Here is a 23,228-nt window from a genome sequence, read left to right as displayed (position 1 = left end):
GGTTATGACGCTGAGACAGGTGGAGTGACGTGGCCACAGGGAGGCAAAGACATGTGCAGAGCAGAATCTGAACCCCGAGAAGGAGTGAGGGCTTAGGAAAATCCTGTGAAATAGGGGGAGAAAATAATAAGACAGAGGTTCAAGCCAGACCAGCGGACAGTCTGCAAGGGAGATGCAAGCGAGCCTGTGGAAACTGCAGAAGGCTGTGGGCAGGGCCAGGGGACCAACGCGCCTTTCTCTTTAACTTTCCTCAAAATCCCTCAGCTAAACTGTTCACCCACAGGAAGCAATGATGGCCCTTACGAGCCAGAAGAAGATCGAGTCTCGGTCATGTCTGCTCCTGCCTGACTCAAGGGCAGCCTCCGAGAGACTGCGCCCGCAGCCCCGGGAGCAAATGGAAACAAGACGGAGCAGAGCCCCTTCCAATCCAGGGACTCTGGGCTTCCCTGAAAGAGGCTATTTCTTAGGGTTTTGTGTTTTTCTCTCTGGCTCAGTCTGTCTTTCAGATTTGAAAGGGGGTGTTTGGAGAAGACTTTGGGAGTGCAGAGTACATGGTGGTCACGCATTCTAAGGACACGACTCTGAACATCCTCAAGTTGAAGGATACAGGCTTGTCGTTGCATCCTGGGGTGTGGAGAAACCCCAGGAACCACTGTGAAGGTGGGAGGTCATGAGCCAGGAGAGGTACTAATCTCTGGAAGGCCTCTTGCCGGAGCAGGTATGCCTCACATGGACAAGTAGACAAGCCCTGCCCCAGTCTGGCTTCCTGAACCAAGCCCTCGGAGGTGATCTGAGCGGAAGGGGGCCACTCCCCATCCCCCGCCTCCTGTAAACACTGGTCCTGCAGAGACTTCTTCCAGCTCAAAAACAGGAGCAAACGAAAAAGAAGGGAAATGGGAAGAGAAAACAAACTCCCAGCCCCGACTTGAAGACTTGGAGGAGGAACCCAGCTGTGGGAATGACCTAAGCAATATTTCTTAGCCCTGGTTTATAGCCTGTGGCTTGGGGGAAATTATGACTACGGCTCTTCTAAAGATGCTGCAGCTTGGAAAACTAATAGCAAAGCCCTGCTTCCCTCGAGAATGCCTATGCTCAGGGACCCTCCCTGGCCACCCGTGAGGCCCTTCTCATTTTCTTTTTTGACTCTTAGGACCCCTGAGGACCACCTCTGTCCTCTCTCTCCTTGCTTTTTCTTTTTCACTCCTGTATCCTGTGGAGAGCCACACCTGTCACACTTAGGACCTCAACCAAGAGCTCCCATTCTGGAAGACTCGCTCGGCCCCAGGACTGTTGCCACCCCCAGCCCCTTCACTGGGTCTCCCTGGGCCACTGTGGGGCTGACCCACCGTGGAGAGCCCCAGTGGCCTGAAGACTGTCTTTTCCAGTCTGCCTCCGCCTGGAGGAGGGGGCGCAGGGCCGGTGCTCAACAGGGAGGGAGGGGTGGAGGGCCACGCCCTGTGGGGAAGACCCCGGGGCGAAGGGGCTTCTCTTCTTGCAAGTCTGCACATGTCAGAAATTAACAGGTATTCCCGGGATGAAGGAAAGTCCCAGGACATGCAATTTACACTCTCACAGCTGCTGAATGTCTTTTCATTAAATTCCCAAAGGGCGGCCCCTCCTCCCCAGGTAGTCTTGGCAAGGCCTGCCCCAAGAAGGGGTGGAGACGCAAGACTCATGGTGGTCCCCCAGGCCCACACTGGACCTTAGACGCTCCGGGGGCAGAGCAGGTATTTCACACTGAGGCCCGGAAGCCAATAAGAAAGTCCACCCCTTCTTTTGGAAGCTTTTTTTCTTCCTCTCATTCACTCTGGGCTTCCCTCTCACTCTGCATAACTCCAGGAGTAACCAGGACCAACTGAGATGCTCTGGGAGAGTCATTCAGATTTTTTTTTTTTAAACTAGGACTACTGCAAAAGCAATAACCTCTTACGTGGGCTCCCGTAAGAAACACCCATTGGTGCACCTAAAGATGAAACAGAAGTTTCACCGAGCAAGACTTAACCTATGTGCAGTTCACTCTGTTTTCTATGGTTATTTCACATTGTCGGCACCTACTGAATTATTTCAGGCACATTCTCAGTTGACAGCTGGCAGTTTAAGAAGTGCTGCCCTCGGAGATGGGTGTTATTTATCCCGTGCGCCCCCAGGCACCCCTGGCAGCCTCAACACAGGTGTCAGAAAGGACCAGGACTAGAAGGGACTGGGGATGGGGCTTCCCTCCTTCCCTGTTTCCCGGGGTGTGTCCCAGGGAACACCTGGGGCCCTGGCAGAGCTGCCAGGCGAGGTGGATGAGACGCTGGAAATTTTGCTCCTGGAATCTGGACCGCAGAAAAGGCACGGGATGAGCTGCCTCGGCAGACAGCGTGCGGCACAGATGTCACTCCAGAATCTCGCGTTTCTCCAACACTCACCCTTGCATACTTCCTGTCACTTTTTAGGTTGAGGAGGCAAAAATCTCACAGGCCCCAGGTTAGGCGGTGGGCGGAGGGCCTGGCCCTGGGCGGTGGGCAAGGCCCTGTGGGAAAGATCCCAGGAGAAGGGGAAATTTCCAAGGGACACACCCTGCCTGGAGGTTCAGCCCACATGCGCATCCCAGGCCAGTGTGCCCAGCAGAAGCACCCTTTCTGTTCCCTGCTGAAGAAATACTATTCATCCCAGGAGAGGATCGCTCAGGGAGTCCTGGGCTCCCGGACCCCGACTCTCAAATAGAACTGAGCTTGTCACCCACTTCCTAAGTGAGTGGAATTTAGGGGTACCTGGACACCTTTAAATTACAGCTTGCGAAGGGTGGGACCCTGACACCCTTGCACTTTGGACACAGGAAACAAGTGATGCCCCCTTCCTGCAGCACCCTCTCCTCTCTCTCAGGGCAAGGAGCATTGTCTGAGAGGTCCCTGTAGGGATTAAGCAGAAAGGATGGGTGAAGCTCCTTCCCCAGCACAGACCCCTGTTCCAGCTGCAGCCCTTTCTCATCACCCTGGCTTGGCATCACCCCACCCCACCCCCACCTCTAGGAATCTGTCGTCCTGTCCATTGAGCTGAGTGTTTCTGGTAACACCCCTCAGGTGGCCAGCACCCTGGCGTCACCCCAACATCTCCGAGCCCTGGAGTGCTTGCTGCACACCAGGGTCCGATCCCACCAGAGTTGAGTTTGCTGAGCGAAGTTGGGAGCCCATCCTTTTTGTCCTGTCCTCTTGCTGAGTCCCATCTTTGGCTCCTGACACCAGGGACCAGCCTAGTTAGAGGGATTTTTGTCAGCCACCCGCCATCCAAGAACTGAATTCATTTACGTCTCCAGCTCAAGTCACTGTTAGACTCTCCCCTAAGTTCTTAACACCCACCATCGTTCCAAGCATCCACAGAATGCTCACCACACCACATTCAAGCCCCAGGAAGCCTCCAAAGACGAGACAAATTCCCAACAGTCAAAGACGAGACAGATTTTCCCAGCACTCACGGAGCTTACAATGTCTCTTGGAAGACATGGTGAGCGTTGAAACCATGGACATGACAGTCCAAGCAATACAAGAAGTTGCCCACAAGTGCCCAAGATGCAGACCAAGACAGTGAGAGTTGAGCAGGGTCCCTCTGCAACTTTGGGTTCAAAGGCAGTGGTAGAAATGTGCAAGTCCCAAAATAATCAGAGACCTCCTCCCGCCGAGGCCGGAGCTGAAGGATTTGTGTAAGAAAGTTAATGGGATGAGGGGCTGGGGGTGTAGGCAGAAGGAACATGAAGAAGGGTCAGCCAAGCTAAAGGCCTCTTCATGAGGCAGGCAGTTAGGATGCATGTTGCCTTCCCCACCCCCACCCCCAGCATCACAGAAAATAGTAGCCATCCACACAGAAGCAGCAGTGACGATTCAAGCCTCTGCCATTCCCAGAGGTCCTGTGACATCATCAGGGACCTAGCACATTCCTTGGGGGCCCAATGATAACCAAGGCATGGGGACTGCACCATTCCCCAGGACCGCAAAGAATGGACTTCCCCATGCAAGCAGCCTCTCTGGATTTATTTTCTCCCTCCTCTGTGTCACTAAGTCAAGTGATAAAAAAAAAATTTTAAAAGCATCTGAAAGACGAGACCCCTCCTGTTTTCTTCACTAAGTCTAGTGCTTATAGCCTTTGATCAGAAAGCCCACACAGGCATGAAAACCAGCAGCAAGATTAGTGCTCACAGTGGGCCGGTCACTGGACAAGGAGACACGAGATCTCTTGTGACCCCCAGACCTGTAAATATCTCTGCTCCCACCCAAATCCAGCCCCTCTTCCGGAGCTGCTACGTATACGCGGCTCACCAGCTACTACTCCATTTCCCAGTGACGATGGCAGGTGGGACCCGGGGGGCTGCGTTCTCTGCCAAGTGAGCGGACAGGGGGTGATCCTCCTCCAGGCAGCCATGACCCCTCCACGTGTGCCTCCTCACGTGCCTGGAGGGGTGCTGGCTGTGGTGGCGACCTGGGAAGCCCCCCATCAGATGCGGCAGAGCCACTGTCGGCCTGGGTCCCTCTGAATTTCTAGAGCAGAGAGCTTCCTCTCCCCTCGCCCGTGCCAGCCATGCCCGGCTGCCGCACTGGACTAGCATGCGAGAAAGATATAAACGTCTTTTGTGTTGGAGCCCTCATAGTTTGGGTCTATTTGTTATAGCAGTTTGGCCTACCCTAACACAACCTCAAAGGCCTGAGTCTTCCTTTATCAGTCCGCCAAGTGACTAGACACCTGATTCCTCACGAATAAGCAGATGTTGGCAGCCTAGGGACAGAGGCTCCTGGGCGGTGATTTAAATGAAGGGTTACACATTTACACACTCTCTCCTGCATCTCTGGGAGGTGTCAACCTTTGCTCAGGTGCGCCTCCAGTCTGAAGGCGGGTTTGGAAGTCCGTTCTCAGGAGAGGCCTCTCATGGGGGGGGGGGCGGGGGGGGGCGGGGGTGATGCTGTTTTTCATTTCCGCAGCCAGCTCCCTGAGAGCTTCCCTGACTCCGGGGAAGGGGACTGGAGACAGAAGGCAGGAAGCTGCTGCCCTGGCCCCCAGCGCGGCTGCCATATCAGAGCTAAGTATCAACAGTTTATTGTAGGACTCCGCCCTTTCCCTCCTCTTGACCCCACTGCGTCCCGGCTCAGGGCACACACCTTGTTTGATTCGGACTGAAGCCGTTAACAGGAGTGTGCGGAGTTTTGGGGCCAGAACTAGGCATTCAGAATGCTCAGCCGCACGCAGGTCCTGACGCTGTGACCCACGTGCATGTTTCCAGGGGCCTCCCGGAAACAACAGTGCCCTTTACTGGGCTCTAAGAAAGCAATCAAATAGCGAGACCCCACCAATTCCCGCCAGGCCCGTCTATCGGCCCTGGAACACACTGACACGGTGCTGACAGGACACGAATAAAAAAGAAAAACCAAGAAATTCTACAGGATGGGCTGGTGTGTTTCCTCTCCACGCTTAGAACGCGCCTTTGGAGGAGAATTGTGTCTTAGGAAGAAAACTGCCGTTCTCAGCCCAGCATCATCACCAGTAGGGAAGCAAGCGGTGGTCTCTCCCAGCCTGGGAGAGACGCTCGCCCTCGGTCAGCTGTTAAGACGCCCTCTAGGATGCTTCCAGAGTTTATACTTTTAAAGCAACACAGTTTTTAAAAGCATGTGTCGGCATGCCACAGAACCTGATGGGATAGCCCCTCCCTGGGCCCCGTTAAAATACCCCCCCAAATATGCCCACACCTGGAACGACAGGGGCACCCCAGGGACCCTGCCTAACCATTCCATTTACTCACAGAGGCAGATGCAGAAGACAACCCTCATATGGAGAGAAGGACTGCTTGCCTCGAGGAAGGCACGGATCCCCCCTGGCCTCACATGCCCGCCCCTGACTCTGGGATTCGGGAGTTTCACCAGACCCGAGGGGGCTCCCCCATCCTCCCAGGAACCTGTCTCCTGATGGACCTGGGAGGCGGGGGTGCGGGGTGGGGAGTGGATGGAGCGCCTGCCCTGCCCGCAGCAGTCTCCCACATCACTTCAGACAAAAGGGCTACCCGAGGGCCCACATCCGGGTTTAGCAGGTGATGATGCACCTTACCCGCCCCTGGGGGGTGGGGGTGGGCTGCTCTGTGAGTGGACAGCATCTCGGCATCTCACAGCATCGAGCGCCCCTAGGGGCTGGAATATGCCAGCTTAGACTTACAGTGGAGGACTTCTCCTCCTCACAGGACAGGATTGGGGAAGGAGAAATGGTTATGGGGGGCTGGGGGGCAGGACCCTGGTGACGGTTTCTGAGAACTCTGTGTGGCTCAGCCTGCCACCCTCCTCCCTCCCCAGCCTTGCTGAAGTCTCGGCCAAGTCTACAGAAGAGACCAGGGAATGTCTGGTGGGACTGGTCTGACTGGGGACAATGGGGAAGGAGCTTTGTTTCACGTTTGCTCCTCAAGCTGATGTCTAAGGCCAAGGGACCGTGAGAAGCCCCTTTGTGGAACGTGGCAGGAAAGCACAGGTGTGTTTTGGCCCTCTGTTGATCCCTGGCCCGGAGCGCAGGTGGTCACAGGACCCGGCAGGTCGCAGATGACACAGATGGGCGGGAAGGGGGCAGCCAGCAGGCCACGCCCCCACCCTGCCAGCGACAGGCAGGGCTTGTAGGAGCTCAGTCACTCACATGTTGGGAGACATGCTAGACTGCAGTCATGCAAATATGGGGCCCATCCCATTTCTCAATGCATGTGACATGACACAAGAGAAAAGGCAAATGAATGCGTCCAGAAGACACTTAGGGCTGGATCAAGTCTTTTCTTCAATTGCTGCCTTCTGAAGACATCTAAACCCCAGTGGTGCCAGCATCTCAGGTCACAACACGCGGCTGAATGAACTTGTACTGAGTCTGGGCCGCCCAGGGAATACGCCACAAGCTGCATCTGACTCGTGCCCAGGCCACCCCCAAGGCCCTGGAGCCCTGCATTTTTCCCCCCACTCCACTGAAAGCCTGCTGGTGCCAATGCTAAGCTCTGGTTTCCCTGAAACTTGCCCCCCCCCACCACCCTCAAGTCTAAACTTGAGGCAAAGGGGTCCACTCAGTCCCCAAAGGCTAAGGATAGAAGCTAGAGAAAATGCACACACACTAAGCTGCGACAATACAAGCCCTGGGGGAGCCATCCTTGATCCAGGACCAAGCCAGCCTCGTGGGGAGGGGAGGGCTGTGAAGCACAGGGAGAGGGAAGTCCAGCTCCGAGAGTGAAAGATTTCTAAGCTGACCCTCAAGCAGAAAAACGTGTCTGAGAATACGAAATCTGGACCGGCAGGGCTGCTTCCCTCTGTTTTGTTGGCTGGTGTTTCCCCACCCGCCCCATGCTCACATTAGGGCTTGATGCATAGTAAGTGCTCAGTAAATATTTGTGAAATGAATGAATCAAGACCTGTGCAACTATGAGACTGAGGGAGGGTCCCTCCCTGCCAGCCAAGCTGCCCAGGGAGGTTACCGGGAGGGGCGGCTGGCTCACTACCTAAGAGCCTCCTCCTCCCTAGAGGCCACAGGAGGACCAGAGGAGGCAGGAGGACCTCTGACTTGGCTTCACAGGCTCAGAAGCCTGGTTTTCTTTGGTATCCAAAACTGATCAACTCCAAGGCCAAAGTAATCATTAAAATTAAAAAAACCACCTCCTCCCAGGGGCCATTAGCATGGGCTGTAGACACACCTCCCTAGTATCCGCACCCTCCTCTCTGATCCTCTGAGGTCTATAAGCCCTTCCAACAATCCTGACTCCTCTCTCCTCCTGGGCTGTTTCCAGGACACACGTGGAATTGACAGTAGGATGAGGAATCACAGAGTCAGGACAAGGTACATTAACAACGGTACCCAGGTGAGACTCATGTTACCATCTGTAGCTTCTCGGCGTGCAAGCTGGTATAAACTCTGTAGGAAAAACAAAAGCAATGGTATAAAATACACTGAAAGCTTTTGCCCTGAGGTCCCCTTTTCAGGAATCTATCCTTCAAAATGATCAGAGAACGCAATCGTCAGAGGCTTGTGCAAGGAGGTTTTTCAAAGCATTCATTGTAACAATGAAAACCTGGAAGAAGCCACACAAAGGTCCTGGACTAGGAGAATATTCCGATAAAAGACAGTGCATTCCTCAGGAAACCCCAACCATGTCCTCGGAAATGGGGGATTTTGCAAATTGGCAGGAAGGGTGGGTTTTTGTGGAGATGACTTACATTGCAGAGAGCGTACAGTGCTTGACACAAAAGAGAAAATATTCCTGTTTTTAGTGTTTGTCCCTGTGTCTCTTCGGGCTCACCCCCAGCCTTCCGAGCACCTGGCAGTCATCTAGACCCTCTGGACTTGTCCTCCTCACTGACTCTCTCTTCCTCCTTATTTGATATTGGTAGTAAGAGAGGCATAAATACAACACATCCTCTGCCAAATAAGGGATCACTGGCCCAGGTGCACGTGAGACAAGGCAGAAGCAGACCCTGGGTCAGAGACACACGCTGAGCATCGTAACATAAATAGATAAATGAATGGGTAGAATACATATGTATGGGGAAATAATTGGAGTGAATTTAAACAAATGTGAATGTAATTTGATTTCCACTTGGGTCTCTCATAATATTGCCTAAGTTCAGGGAAAAGAAAAACAGAATACCCTACCTAAAGGCTTAGGTGGGAGTCCCCTAAAAATCTGTGGGTACCTTATATCTGCAGGCAATTTGATCCCTCCTCTCTGGCCCTCTGCGTCTGCAGGCCCGCCCAGCATGCCTGACTCTTCTTCTTGCCTTCTGGTTGTTCCTATCCTGAAGTCCCTGAGAAAAATAAGGACTCAATAGCCAATGAATGAAGAGGCCAGTGTGAGAGGCTTCCTTGGGCGGCCCAGCGGCGGGACCCTGCAAACCCTCCCGGGAAGGTGGGCGGGCCTCTGCCCCTGACCTGAGGCTGTCTGTCTGAGTTCTGTCTGCCCCAAAGACCCAGGGCCCAGCCACCTCCCACTGCCCGTCCCCCACCACAGCTCTGCAGGACGCTCTCCTCCCAGGGTGGGCATCCCTGAAGCTGGCCAGGAGCCCCATGGCAGGGTGGTACCAAGACAAGTAACTTAAGACTTCCATTGGTGGAAATGGCCCACTAGGCCTTTGAAACGATCCCCTGGAGACAGTTACTTAAAAAAAAAAAAAAAGCAAAAGCTAGAATATTATAAAATGGACAATCTTCTTAAAGGCATCAAAGAGATAACAAGATAGTGGGGAATTTCCTGGGCAGAGTCATAGAGAACCCAGAACAGTAAACCCAGCTCTCGAAGCTGCTTTTGCCTTGAGGGCACTGGTGGATCCAGATAAACCTGCTCAGAAACGGACCTGTGCATCCAGTGGGTTTGTAGACAAAAGCCACGGCCCAAAGCCAGGGAGCCCAGCGAGCCCTCCGTCACCTCCTTCAACCCTGACCCCGTGGAAGGGCTACCCTCTGAGCGTAAGGGGGAACCAGAATGAGCCAGCCCTCCACGTGCTTGCACCTCAGCTTCCTGTCATCTGAGTTGGTTCGGGCACCTCCGACTGTGAACTTGGATTATGGTAGTCCCGTCTGTCACGGCCAGCAGGTACGTGTCTGCAGCAGAGAAGTCTTCTCCGGAAGAAGAAGACAGCATCATCCTAAGCTTCTAACTTTTCCTGCAAAGAGAGAGCCATCCTGGAACTTCTTCCCCACCAGGAAATTCTGGTGGGTCCCGCTGCCTAGAGACTCACGGGAGTCACCTGTCAGGGATGCTGAAATGTCTGAGCCTGGGGGCAGATCCAAACCTGACACCCTCCCCTCACTGCAGCGGGCCCTCGCTGGGCCCTTTTCTGGGATGAAACTGGATCTAGATGCCTTGCAGGTTGTCTAGGAAATCAGCTAGATAACTTCTGGAGGGCTCGTCCTGCCCAAGTGACAGTTGAAAGAATCCAAACTGGAACCATCGGCACCCATCCCCTTTTCTCCCACATTCCTCTCTGCAAGGGGTCATGAGGCAATCTCAGGAGCAAGGTAGCCCTGCCCTTGGAGAGAGGATGTCTGACACGGGGAAATCAGGCTCTCTGGCAGGAAAGTAGCTCCGTGATGATCTCTGGACACAGCCCACCTCGTAGCCATTCCTCCTGAGCCTCCCTCTGAATCCTCCCTCCTCCAACCAGATTCCCCTTCTGTCCCTTCAAGTTCAATTCAGGGCTGGCTGACTACCGCCTGCGCACCATCACCCCTTCGCACTTTCAGCAGGATGACAGGACTTTTAGCTGCTGGTATTTGTCTTTTGCTTAGCATAAATTCCACGGCAGCAGAAGCTACGTCTGTCTTGTCCGCCCGGGTGTTCCCAGTTCCTAGAACAGTGCCTGGCAGAGTAGGGCAAATGAATGAAATCACATCATCTCCCATAAGGCCCAGAGACTCGGGACGGCCAGTGAAGTACTGACCGCAGTGACTACTGCAGTGATGTACTCCTCCCTTCCTTTACAAATACGGGGGACCCCTCCTCTTAGCTCACTTCATTTTCCTCTTCTTTTGTCTCCTCCTTTTGTGTGAGACTTTTCAGGTGACTGGATCGCGGCTGGGCTTTCAGAGTACTCTTAGAGTGAAATGCTGGTTGGCATCATCCTTCACTCTAAAACTATTTCCAAGGTCACTGATCACCCAGGTCCTCATATGACCGTCATTGTCACTATCAAAAGTGATCACTGCCCCCCTGACCAAGTGCCCAGACTTGGCACACACACATATACACACACAAAGCATTCAAGTCCACGGCCACCCGGAAGCTAGAGCATATGAGGGAGAAGCTGACTAGCGAGTGCTGGCTGGTCTTGCGGTTATGTCAACAAGTACGTGGGGGCAACATCAGAGTAACGGCCCCTCTTGAGACAAAGAGTGCTGTTTGCTTGGGGCAGGGGCGGCAAGGAAGTGTATGATCAGGACTCATGGAAGAAAGAGGTGAGGTTCCCCAGAGCCTGAGGGAGACCATCCCAAGGCTCAGCGAAGAGGGTGGACTAACTGCCCCCAACAAGCCGGGGGAGGGTCGATGCTTTTGATTGAGGGGAAGGGATGGGGGGGGGGGGAGAATACAGTCAAGAGAGGGTGGGCGAAGAGAGGAGCGTTGGCAAGACTCCATGCGAGGTTGGATGCTGACGCTGACCGGGGGCCCAGGGGACACTCCAGTGGCAAGAGGAAAGAAGGTTTAAAAGCAGCAAACGTCTGAAGCCCCCCTGTAGAAGTGTGTGCACATGTGCCTGTGACACACAGGGTCAGCCCTCCCCAGAACACCCGGCCCTCCTGCTGCCCCGTTCCTCCAGAAAGTCAAAGCACTGCCCCTGAATATTTTATATGACGCAGTCTTAACGGCTTCTCACACCTAGGGCGACCTGGTAAATAAATACAGCAGAGTGCAGAAGGCAGAAACCAGGAGGCCAAAATGACCCCATGGTCTCAAACCTGCAGGCGACCGAGGACAGCGCGCAAAGGGCGTTAGCCTCTAAGATCCCACTATCTTAGATGCCTACAGGGCCCGGCCACCTCGGAGAACAGACGCCTCTGAAGAGCGCCACCCCGGCCGCCCAGCACGGTGGGTGACGTCACCAACGAGAAGCAGACCTTGAACTGGATCTGAACTGTAAAGGGAGGGCGTGTGGCTCATCCAGGAGCCACGGAGGAGGCTGGCTGGATGCAAACGGGGGGGGGGGGGGGGGGGGGGGGGGGGGGGCAGGAGGGCCCGGGAGAGGCTGGGAAGAGCCTCCCAGGCTGAGTTAAAGAGTTTGGACTTTTAATCTGTTGGCAACAGGGAGCCACTGAAGGTGTATTGACCAAAGGAGCACTTGGCTCCACTGACCTCCCTGCGAAGGTGGGCAGAGCACAGGGGTGCCCAAGGGACTGAGAGGCCAGTTAGGACGCTAGCTGGGAGTTTAGGGGCCCCGAAGGAGGAACCCTGACCGGAGCAGGGGCCGTGGGTGGGAAGGATGGCGGTGGGGGGAAACTTAGGATGCCCAGAGACACGACAGGACCGGTGAGTCACCGGGTGGTGGAGGGGACGGCGGAGGAGGATAGACCTTGAGTCAAAGACGACTCGCCTGACGTCAGGGCCTGGGAAGGTAAGGGGGCGCGCCCAGGGGACCCTGGAGAGAGGCCGTTAGGGCTCTGGGGATCCAGCTGGGAGATGCACCTGATGAACTCACGGTCGGGGAGAGATGTGCGGGGCTTCAGGAGGCACAGGCTTTTCTCAGAAGCAGTCTTGCTGGCGGCTGACTTCTCTGCCTTCTCGAGGGCTTGGAGCTGGCGTGCCACCTTTCCTTTCTCTGAGAGTGACGTCTCCTTGGACGGAGACGCGTGCCACCCCAAACGGCCCCATTTGCGTCCCCCTCCCCAGTCCGCAGCAGTGGCATGGAGCCCGAGCTAGGCAGCTCCCCGCCTCCGCCAGTGGTTCCTCCTGGGAGTCAGGCCCGGGGAGCCGGGCCCTGCTGTCTGCCCCCACGGCTGCTCAGAATTGGCACAGCCACCCATCCCCCTGCCTGGTTCTCTTCCACCCCTTCAGACTCAGGCCCGCCGGGTGCTGGCAGGGCGCCTGTCGCTCAGTGCGCCTGAGACCCGGCCTGTCACCAGGGACTCAACGGGGCACCGGGCTCCAGGCAGGACCCAGGCCACTGCCTCCAGAAGACCTGGCCTGCCAGACCAGGTGAGCCCTGCAGTGGGCGGCTGGCTTTTCCTCGTGGGCGAGACACCCTCTCTGAATTGGAGCTTTTTCACCTGTAGGTTCTGAGAAGGAAACTCTAGCACTTTTTGAAGTTTTCTTGTTTTTTCCCCCTGCTCACCAGGAAGAGCCCAGATATCCACTTGCGTTGACAACCAACCCTCCACTCAGACTAGTTTGAACCCTTCCTCAAACATCAGGGCCACCTTCCCAGGTACCCAGGAACCTGGAAACGCTGATCCTCCAAGCAGGATGGTTCTCGTGCGCACGCGGAGGGACCTGTCGCCCCTCCAAGTCCCCGCTCTCCCTCCAAGGCATGAAGGGAACCCCCTGCCGGCTTCCTGGCCTCCAGTATCTGGGACGAGGGGCCATGGGTCACCCTCCAGCCGGGACATCGGGGGGCCAAGGGGATGGGCATTGCGGTAACTAAGGGCTGTGGCAGAAGACGGGCCAAGGCCTGGGGGCCGACGCCGGGCCTGTGGCTTAAACCTGCGGGGCTAGAGCTCAGGAAGGCCCGGGGCGGCAGCAGAGCCGGTCGCGGGGCGCAGGGAGCCCGCGGTCTAGCTCTCCGGGATGAGACCTCGCCTGGGAGCTTGTTGGAAATGCAGAGTCCCAGGCCATAGGCCTGTTCTTTGACAGCCCACATGATGAGCTCAGGTGAGTTGCATCGTGCGCCCTCGCCCACCGGCCAGGCGGCGCTTCAGTACCAGGAGACGTGCAGCCGACGCCTCCGCAGGGGACGCTGAGGTCGGCCGGGGAGTTGGGGGGGAGTGGGCAACGTGTCGGGGTGTCGGGGTGCCAGCACCGGCCACGGTGCTCTTTGGGCCGGCCAGGTGAGGTTCAGGGCTTTCAGACTGAGTCTTGGCGCCTGACTGCCTTCAGGAACGCTCTGACGGCGGTCTCCCTCGGGGACACAGCGTTGTCGATCTGAGGTGTGTTTGTGTGTGTGTGTGTGTGTGTGTGTGTGTGTGTGTGCGTGCATTTATAGGGTGGCCCGAATCCACTCCCGGCCCCAAGGGCAGTCGCCACAGTCTCTCCAGTCCGGGGGTGCTGGGGACACAGCCCCCAGCACCCCCGCCGCCCCCGGCGGGGCACCGAGAGCCGCTAGGCGGAAAAGGCGGCGGCCTCCGGCTGGGTCTTGCTTAGGGTTCTGGGTACAGATGCTTCGGGCTCTGGCGGGAACTTACCCCCCGTTGGGGCAGAGGGCTGAAGCTCCCCCCAACTCCGGAGTCCGAGTCTCCTCAAGTGTGGACCGACAGTGCTGGACTCTGCGACCCCAACCTGAACCCCCCCAGCCCTACACATCCCCGCGTCGTCTCGCTCCGCGGTGCTCCATCCCGGGATGCAAACTTTGGGATCGGCTCCGTCCAGGCCCTAAGACCTCATCCCAAGGATGACCATCAGCACCGCAGAGGTAAGCTGCAAAACTTTCAGCAGAAACCTCTGATGTAGTACGTAGTAGTGCGCGACGGAGGCGGCATCCCATGTCCGTGATGCTCAGACCTGAGAACACGTAAGACTGAACCCAGACCTCCCTCGACGGCCGCTTCCAGGACAGGGCAGCGGGGGCCAGTGCTCCGGAACCACCCCCCTGCGCATCCGAACCACGGGGAACACGTGCTGAGGCCACGCCCACGACAGCTGTGGGAAGCCAGGTAGGGCTCTGATGAGTCTGCGGCGCGCAGGTCCGGAGCCAGGGCAGCGGCTGCCCTTTGTGAGCTCCGCTCAGTGACACACGGACGGTCCCCGAGCTGCTCGACCAGTGTGCAGACAGCCGAGGGTCAGAACCACACACAGCAAGGCCTGGGCAGCCGCAGAGATGATGCTAGACCGTGACGAGCCAACTCAGGTCAACCTCATCCTTCCCCAGGCTCCAGGCTGAAATACCGGAAGGGGCCTAAAAGGGAAGAAAGAGGAGGAGGAGAAAAAGAAAGAAACTAGCTGCTTGGGGTGCAGTTCAGACCCCAGGGGCCTCACTCCTTGGATTTGGCCAAGGGACCCTTCCTGTCCTCTACTTTTGTGGGTATCAGTTAGAGATGGAGTCCCTCGGTGGTGCAGTTCTCCAAAATACAATGCCAAGTCTCTTTTTAAAAGTTTTAAATATTTGTGGACATGGGGAAATGCTCATGATGGTAAGTGAAAAAATCAGGTCATATGACCCAAATGTGTAGAGAACAGTTGAAAAGGCATAGAAGTGTAAGCAGAGCTGGCTCCTTCCCTTGTCAAGGCTTCCGAGGTCCCTATCCACCCCCATCCCTGCCACACCTTGTCACCCTGTAATCCCTCTAGGTCACCATGTCTGGTCTTCCCTTCAGACTCAACTTCCTGAGCCTTCCAGTTACAGAGCCCTGCATAAGTGGGTATTCGCTAAATGCTTGCAAATGATAGATGCAGAAAAATGACCAAAGGAAGGAATAGAGGGAGGAAGAGAGAAAGGGAGGGAGGGAGGGAAGGAGGGAGGGAGAGAAGAGGAAACACCAAAATGCCATTCAGAGTTATCTGATATTTTATCTTCTTTATAACTGTCTTCCATAATGTCTCCCATAAAAACATTGCTTTTATAATAAATTCACTTTTAATCAAAATTCGCTTTTTAAGTCAGTCTGAAATGTTTTTCTCATAACTTCCAGTCCTATTTTTTAAGCGAATCCAGAAGACACCACACTGGATTGTGTCTCTACAGCATTCACACCTTTCAGAGCTGATGCTGGACATGTGATGGGGCTTCCCTGGTGGCTCAGATAAAGCCTGGTAAAGAATCTGCCTGCAATGCAGGAGACCCCAGGTTCAATCCCTGGGTCAGGCAGATAGATCCCCTGGAGAAGGGAATGGCAACCCACTCCAGCATTCATGCCTGGAGAATTCCACAGACAGAGGACCTTGGCAGGCTATAGTCCACAGGATCACAAAGAGTTGGACTGATGGACTAACACTTTCAATTTCATGCACTTGTTAAAGAATGGGAACCAGGTCTTCAGGATCAGGGTACCCCCATTTAAGGACACCTAACCTTCCACTGAGGGAGGAAAGCAGAGATGCTGGGGGTGTGGGATCCTTTTGGGGTGTGGGATCCTTTTGGACCATGGGCCCCTTTCACCATGAAGTCAGCCCCTCTGAAGTGCCCAGGAAAAGAACAGAAAGAGGGAGGAAGACAACCTACCAGGTCTGACATTCCCTCCACCCCAACTTTGCTTTTCCAAGGCCCAACTCACTCTGCTTTTAAGAAACAGAACTTATCTTCATGGAGGAGGGGCTGGATAATGCAGGTAATAGAAGGGTCCCCCCGTAGCCTCCTCTCCCCACCCCACCCTCCCTTCTCCCCACTGCCCCGGACCCCACTCCCCCTAGCTCCTGTCGACACAAAGGCTGGCCTGCCTGCCTCACCTTGCCGCCTCTCCACCAGCAAGGGGTGCACAGTGGACAAAGCGGGGCAGTGTGCCGTGCCCCTGGGATTTTTTTCTAAACTCCCAGGACCAGGGACCTGCCCATGGTCCCCCATCTCTGCCCCTCCCAGCCCCAGGCCTGCCTCTCTGATCACAGGAAGGCACCCTGCTGGACTCCCAGCTCAGAAAACATCCAAGGCAATCAATGCACACAGTTCGTGCCAGAAGAGTTTTTATTTAAGAGCCCATGGTGCCAGAGCTCTGGCATCCAGAAGGTCATCCTTGGGGGCTGCCTCTGCCAGGCCCGGTGGTGAGCACCTGGTGTTTACTCATCAGGCAGAAAAATCCAGCTTCTCCGAGGATACATGGCTCCAGTTCAAAGGGTACACAGCTCCCAGGTGAGTCACCCCCTGCGAGGACACAGTGGATGGTGGAGATAAATCCGGCCCAGCCCTCCGGCAAACGGGGTGGAAAAAGGGAGAAGGAAGGTCAGCGAAAGCATTGCGGTCCTGGGAGGCGCCAGGGGGCAGCGGGCCCCCATCTTCAGGTTGGCCATCCCCAAGCATCGTCCTCTGTCCCCCGCAGGCCAACGAGTCAGCCTGACGGGCACAGTGGGGCTTGGGGGCCAGGGGACCCCAAAGCAGGGCAGCCCCCTTCTCGGGAAGAATTTGAAGAATTTGAATAGAGGAGGCAAGTGGGAAAAAGTTGGAGTTTTCATCCCAAGCAGTGGAGGAGCCAATATACAGGCAAACATGGGAGCCCTGCAGAACGCCAGGAAAGAGGAGATAGAAAAATTTAAAAAACATCCTTCCAGAAAGAACAGAGTCCCCAGGCCCCCAAGGCACTGCCCAGAGACTTTAGCCAGAAGGACACTGGGAAGCGGGAGGCCTCTAGCGTCCTGAGAAGTCAGACCAAGGCCCCGCTTCCAGAAGCCGGCAAGCGTTGGGCGCTGGAGCTATGTGATAGTCCGCCGCCCGACCCCCGGCCCCACCTGCGGCAGGGGCCCTCCTGCACTCACCACCTGCGGCCAGACCACCCTGGCCTGGACCAACAGCAAACACAGTCCCTGGCGGTGGGTTTTTTATCAGCCGACTAGATCACCATTCATTTAAATTATCACAGTGATTTTTTTTTTCATTCCATTTCTAAGACCAACAATGTAGAACGGTGACAGAGTGGAGAAACAACAGATATTACTAACTGAAGGGGACGAGCATTTTCTCTCCTGTTTGGAGATGGAGAAATGATCTCACTTGTATACACACACACACACACACACACACACACACACACACTCACTCACAGCAAACACAGGTATAGGTCTCTCCCTGATATTCAGAATTCTTTGTGAGCTAGCCATGGCCAATTCTGCTGAACCCTTTGGAAAAGAAAGAAAAGGAACCACAAGGACTTATTTACACCTGCGATGAGCTGAGCAGCTCTATGCCCCAAGCTCTAAAACTTGGATGCAGCCACCACCAACAAAAGGCCAGAGCTCCAGCAAGCCCAGAAAAACCACACCTAAAACCTCGCTGATCCAGGAGAGTGGACTGTAGGAAACCCACTTCTGATCTCTTTCACTTTTGTCGACAGAGTTGCTTTAAAGTTATTTTAAAAATCAGCCTGTTTCTACCCCTCAGCAAGGCAAAAGCCCTCTCGGGGAGGGAAGGAAGGGGTGACGTTTTAAAGGGGCGTCCAGAGGGTGGTGTCTCCTGCAGTGACACGCAGAGCCAACATTGCACACACACACAGGAGTGCGCCGCAGTTGCACAAATAGTGTTTGTTTTGGTTTCAACACCTCAGATGGAACAGCTTCCAGATCCTTCACACCCCCGGCCTCAGCTGACCAGCTTGCCACAGGACGCCAACACGCTGGTGCACAGGTTTTACCTAAAAGAAGAGGAGGAACAGGTCAGTGGCCTCTGGCAGAGCCGCACACCCACTGTGACCCTCCCTAACCACGGCCATCCCCCAGGCCACATTATCAACTGTCAGCCTGGCAGGGAAGTTGGCACCCCTCTTCATGCCCCTCCAGCAGTGCCTCCTAAGCTGTCACCCCCACCTCTATTCCCATCACACGGAAAAGCTGTCTTTTCTGTTCTTGAAAACTCCACCCTGCTCAACCCCAGGACCTTTGAACGTGCTGCCTGCAATGCACACCCACTCCTCCAGGTAGGGCCTTCCCTTCACTCAGCTCCCAGCTTAGCATCCTTTCCTAGGTCTCCACACAGACCTCTGTACACAACCTCTCTTCTCCTTGTAACCCTCCTTCCTAGCACTCCTGCGGGTATTTATACCAGCGCTTGGAGAAGGAATTGGCAACCCACTCCAGGATTCTTGCCTGGAAAATCCCATGGACGGAGGAGCCTGGAAGGCTACAGTCCATGGGGTCGCAAAAGAGTCGGACACGACTGAGCAGCTAAACAGCAACAATGATACAATCACATGAAAAAATAGTAGGGACTTAATAGAACTTATAAAATAACAAACTTCTCTGCATGATGTTGTTGTTGTTCAGTGGCTAGGTTGTGTCTGACTCTTTGCAACCCCACGGACTGCAGCACGCCAGCTTCCCCGTCCTTCACAGTCTCCCAGAGTTGGCTCAGGTGCATGTCCATTGAGTCAGTGATGCCATCCAACCATCTCATCTTCTGTCACCCTCTTCTCTCCTGCCTTCAGACTTTCTCAGCATCAAGGTCTTTTCCAGTGAGTTGGCTCTTTGAATCAGGTGGCCAAAATTTTGGAGCTTCAGCTTCAGCATCGGTCCTTCCAATGAATATTCAGGCGTTATTTCCTTCAGGAGTAACAGGTTTGATCTCCTTGTTGTCCAAGGGACTCTCAAGAGAGTCTTCTCCAGCAGCACAACTCGAAAGCATCAATTCTTCAGCACTCAGCCTTCTTTATGATCCAACTCTCACATCCATATATGACTTCAAGAAAAACCACAGTTTTGATGTTATATGATCCCAAATATAAATATCAGGTAGCTAATTACTGAAAGATATGGACACTCTATTTTTAGGAAATCCACACTTTATTTGGGGGGAAAGGGACATGATAAACGTAACTTATTTCAAATGCTTCAGAAAAAAATAATCTGAACACACAGAGCCACCATAGGTGAATGAGGCAAAATATTAAAATAGGAAAATCTAGGTAAAGTGTATCTGGGTGTTCCCTATACTCTGTTTTGCAACTTTTTTAAACTTTGAAGTTATTTCCAATTTAAAACAAAAAGGGTATCCTCATATTGACCACTAGGGTCCCCTACTCAACAGAGTAGAGAAGAGAAAAGATAAATCCCCACGGCCATGTCCACGCTGTGAAGGCCGGCTTTCTTGGATCACCTACATGCCCCCTTCTCTGGGTTGGGGAGTGGGCGGCTCACTCCCACTGACTGACATCCATAATCCACAGAGCACAGGCACTCACCCCCACTCTACAGACGCAGCCTGAGGACTTCCGAGCAGCCCTGACCCCACCATCGGGCCCTCCACTGCATCCGGCTGCAAGTTCAGCATTGAGTGTGAGGGGCAGGGGCCAGGACACTGGAGATGGAGCCGCAAAGGTTTCAGAAAACAAGAATCGGACCAGAGTAAAGGGACCCAATTCCCAAGAGCTATCCCTGAGCAGACGTGCAGGTAAACAGAAGCATACACCAGCGAGCCTGCTGAATCTGGCAAAAGCAGACCGTCAGCACTCTGTCAGCAGAGATGTGAACTTTACATATCGCCAACGCGCTGAAAATTCCCTTTCACTGGCATCCCCAAATTGCCATTTAGTCGAACTGCATCTTCCGGATGCCCTGAGGGCCCACCCCCTGATTCTCTGATAGGTTCTCTGCCTGCACCCCATTCCCCCCCTCCACATACACCATGTGCGGCTATTGACATCCCTCGTGCTTATAGGAATAAACACCCACGTGTGTACACACACACAGAGTCAGTGGAACTGGATCAGGAGGAGGGGAGCCCACGAGGAATCAAGCACATCTGATTCCTCAGGCTCCCTCTCCAGCGGAACTAAACCTCGGGGGGCTGCTCCCGGACAAAGGGAACAGATCTGCTCACCCACCCTGCGGGGAGCTCTGGAGGCATGCACCAGCACCCCAGAGGTCACCGGCTCTGGATCTCAAGTCTGAGCGCTGTGGTCAGCTGTCCTGCAGACTCCGGTGCTACCGGGACTTGGGAAGTTCTGGGGAAAACCAACATGGGGATTGGGGTGAGGAGGCTGGCGGAAAAGTCCCCGCTCTCTTCTTTCCACCCCGCTGTTTCCCTGAGGCCATGAAGCTCTGGGGTGCTCCCCTGGGGAGGGTCCTGGGTTCACAGCTGTGGGTCATCTGGCTAGCTCTGTGTGCTTAAGGTGACTTCCGTCGTGCCCAACTCTTTGTGACTCAAGCTCCTCTGTCCATGGAATTCTCCAGGCAAGAATACCAGAGTGGGTTGCCATGCCCTCTTCCAGGGGATCTTCCCGACCCAGGGATCGAACTGCATCTCTAACGTCTCCTGCATTGGCAGGTGGGTTCCTTCTGGTTGGTGCCACCTAGTTAGTCCTACATCTGCTCAAATCTGCACCCCTCAACATGCTATTATTTCTTCCCCCAATGCCCTCACACTCCTCCCTGCCCGTTAATCAGCTCTGCGTTCACTCCCTGGTCCTCCCTAAACCCCTGTAAGCTTCATCTCCACTGGGAAGAGGTGCCAGGGAGATGAGCCCCTCCTGGCGGCCCACAGAGCCCTGTTCTTTCTTCCCGGAGGTGTTGGCCAGGTCCTTTTGTAAGAGTCCATGTTCCTGCCGTCTCCCCATCTCAGCCCAGAACCTGCGCTCACCATGATCTGGGCACACGTACAAGGTGATGAGCAGAGATTTCCAAGAGGGCTCTCTGGGTCCTTTCCCTCCTCCAGAAGAGCCAAACCACTACTGACATCCTTGCTTTGTCATTAAGACCAACCAGAAAGGGGGTCCATTCTGACCCCGTCCCCACTGTCCCTGGACACTCCAGGTGAAGTGAAGGCATGTTTAGGCACCATGAGCGATGTTTATTCCCTTCAGATTAGTAACTACCCTGTACGACAACGCTGGGTTATAGCCATCCCAGAAAAGGAGAGAGACATTCCCCAACCTGTCCCTGTCTCCTGCTTCACAGGAAGCTCATCTGTGGGTACCAAGAGCCCTCCACAGGGGAGCAGCTGTCTGGGAACCAGGATGTCTTAGAAAGACGGCACGGCAGCCACAGGAACAGATGATGGAGAAGCTGAGGGGGAAGCTGGGCTGCCCGTATGGAGTGCTCCGGAGACGGCCAGACGGGAGGACCCCAGCATCCCGTGCCAGGGGCCCCGGGGCAGTCCCCCTGCTTTCATGCCACCGTGCCGAACACAGAAAAGAACCACTGAACAACGCGGCAAGCTTCTAGAAAAGTTCTGCTAGTTAGGATTGTGTGTGTTCTTTCCCTTCCCCGCCTTTTTCATGCCTGATTCTCACACAGCACTGTAATCTGTATATGCACATAAGCAGCGCACTAAATCAGATTCACTTAAACACGGGCAGGCCTAGAGATTATCGTACAAGGTGAAGTAAGTCAGAAAGGGAAAGACAGATGCCATACGATATCAGTCAAAAGTAGAATCTAAGAAAATGATACAAATGAATTTATATACAAAACAGAAACTGACCCACAGACACAGAAAACAAACTTATGGTTATCAAAAGGGAAGGAAGGAGGGAAAAATCAGGAGTCTGGGATTAATATATGCACACTACTATATATAAGGGCTTCCCTGGTGGCTCAGAGGTTATAGTGTCTGCCTGCAATGCGGGAGACCTGGGTTCGACCCCTGGGTCTGGAAGATCCCCTGGAGAAGGAAATGGCAACCCACTCCAGTATTCTTGCCTGGAGAATCCCATAGACGGAGGAGCCTGGTAGACTACAGTCCATGGGGTCGCAGAGAGTCAGACACAACCTCACTTTCACTTTCACTGTATATAAAACAGGGGTTCCCAGGTGGCGATAGTGCAGCCAGTGCAGCAGACATAAGAGGTGCGGGTTCGATCCCTGGGTCCACAGAAGATCCCCTGGAGAGGGCAATGGCAACCCACTCCAGTATTCTTGCCTGGACAATTCCACAGACAGAGAAGCCTGGCGGGCTACTGTCCATGGGGTCGCAGAGAGTCAGACAGAACTGAGCACAGAGGTATATATAAAATAGACAACAACAAGGATCTGCTGGATAGCACAGGGAACTATACTCAAGGTTTTGTAATAACCTATAAGGGAAAAGGATCTGAGATAGAATAGATACATGCATCTGCATAACTGAATCACTCTGGCTATACACTTGAAACAAACACCACACTGTAAATCAGCTATGCTTCAATAAAACAGTCACTGAGCAGTAAATTTTCATCACCACCCAAATTCCTGTTTGCACAGTCTCCCTCCTCATAGACATAAAACTCAACCAGTTTTAAGGGGCACAATACCTTAGCTGAGAACTGCCCCCAGAATGCCAGCACTGCAATTCAAAGCAACAAAAATGCCTCAGGAGACACTCATTTACATACAAGAGGTAAGCTCCGCGTTCTGCAAGCAAGAGGGCTGGCAGAGAGCTAGTCAGACTGCTTTGGGGATGGCCTCCGAGGCTGTTTCAGGTCAGGTCCAGGTAGGACACTCTGGGGGAATCCACCTGCCAAGGCAGAAGATGCATGTTTGATTCCTGATTCAGAAAGACTCCCCTGCAGAAGGAAATGGCAACCCACCCCAGTATGCTTGCCTGGAAAATCCCATGGACAGAGGAGCCTGCTGGGCAAAAGAGTCGACATGACTGAGAGACTCAAGAACAACAACAAGGATGCTCCAGCACCGTTGTGGAGCCTGCAGGTCCTCGGGTCCCCTCGGATTCCTCCCAGGCCCCAGCAGCTCAGGGTACCCACTGCCTCTGAAGCTGTGCCCACGCTGACACGCCAACAGCCTCACTCCTCGTCCTCAGGAGATGAGGGCTCGTGGGGCGAGCCAATGGGCCTTCCCAGCTCAAGGATTCTAGAAGTCTTTGCCCTGAGGGCACTGAGCAGGGACTTAGTAGTCACTACCCTAGGGTGGCCGTGGGGACCCAGGTCCAGGGCCTCAGTCGAGGATAAGCAAATCAAATCTGTTTTCCCCCTCTCCCACCACAGCC

At 54.5% G+C, this 23,228-nt stretch overlaps 1 protein-coding gene and 1 long non-coding RNA gene across 6 annotated transcripts in view; one reads left to right on the top strand and one right to left on the bottom strand.

Moving 5' to 3' along the window:
* Positions 1-4,914: 4,914 nt before the first annotated feature.
* Positions 4,915-22,471, top strand: LOC139038742 (uncharacterized). Of its 2 annotated transcripts, none has more exons than XR_011491895.1 (4): positions 4,915-12,658; positions 12,798-20,277; positions 20,480-20,573; positions 21,203-22,471. It is a non-coding gene; the product is annotated as an uncharacterized lncRNA (long non-coding RNA). The 2 variants fall into 2 exon arrangements; XR_011491894.1 differs by having other exon boundaries at positions 4,915-15,424; positions 15,875-20,277.
* The window catches only part of FAM174B (family with sequence similarity 174 member B), a 39,136-nt gene continuing 32,179 nt past the window's right edge, over positions 16,272-23,228 (bottom strand). Inside the window, exons 3-4 of one of the 4 annotated variants that reach the window (XR_011491892.1) lie at positions 17,855-17,946; positions 16,272-16,817 (exon numbers count right to left, since the gene is read on the bottom strand). Coding sequence is in view for 2 of the 4 variants with exons in the window: in XM_070478189.1 (XP_070334290.1) it covers positions 16,460-16,466 (7 nt within the window). In the remaining 2 variants the exon portion in view is untranslated. Of the gene's footprint in view, positions 17,947-23,228 lie in introns of all 4 variants that reach the window. The other 3 variants (XR_011491893.1, XM_070478189.1, XM_070478190.1) reach the window with 3 other exon arrangements.

Source organism: Odocoileus virginianus, chromosome 16, assembly GCF_023699985.2.
Source record: "Odocoileus virginianus isolate 20LAN1187 ecotype Illinois chromosome 16, Ovbor_1.2, whole genome shotgun sequence".
Lineage (NCBI taxonomy): Eukaryota > Metazoa > Chordata > Mammalia > Artiodactyla > Cervidae > Odocoileus > Odocoileus virginianus.
Note: the sequence above shows the minus strand (reverse complement) of the source record. Positions and strands in the feature narration are given on the sequence as shown.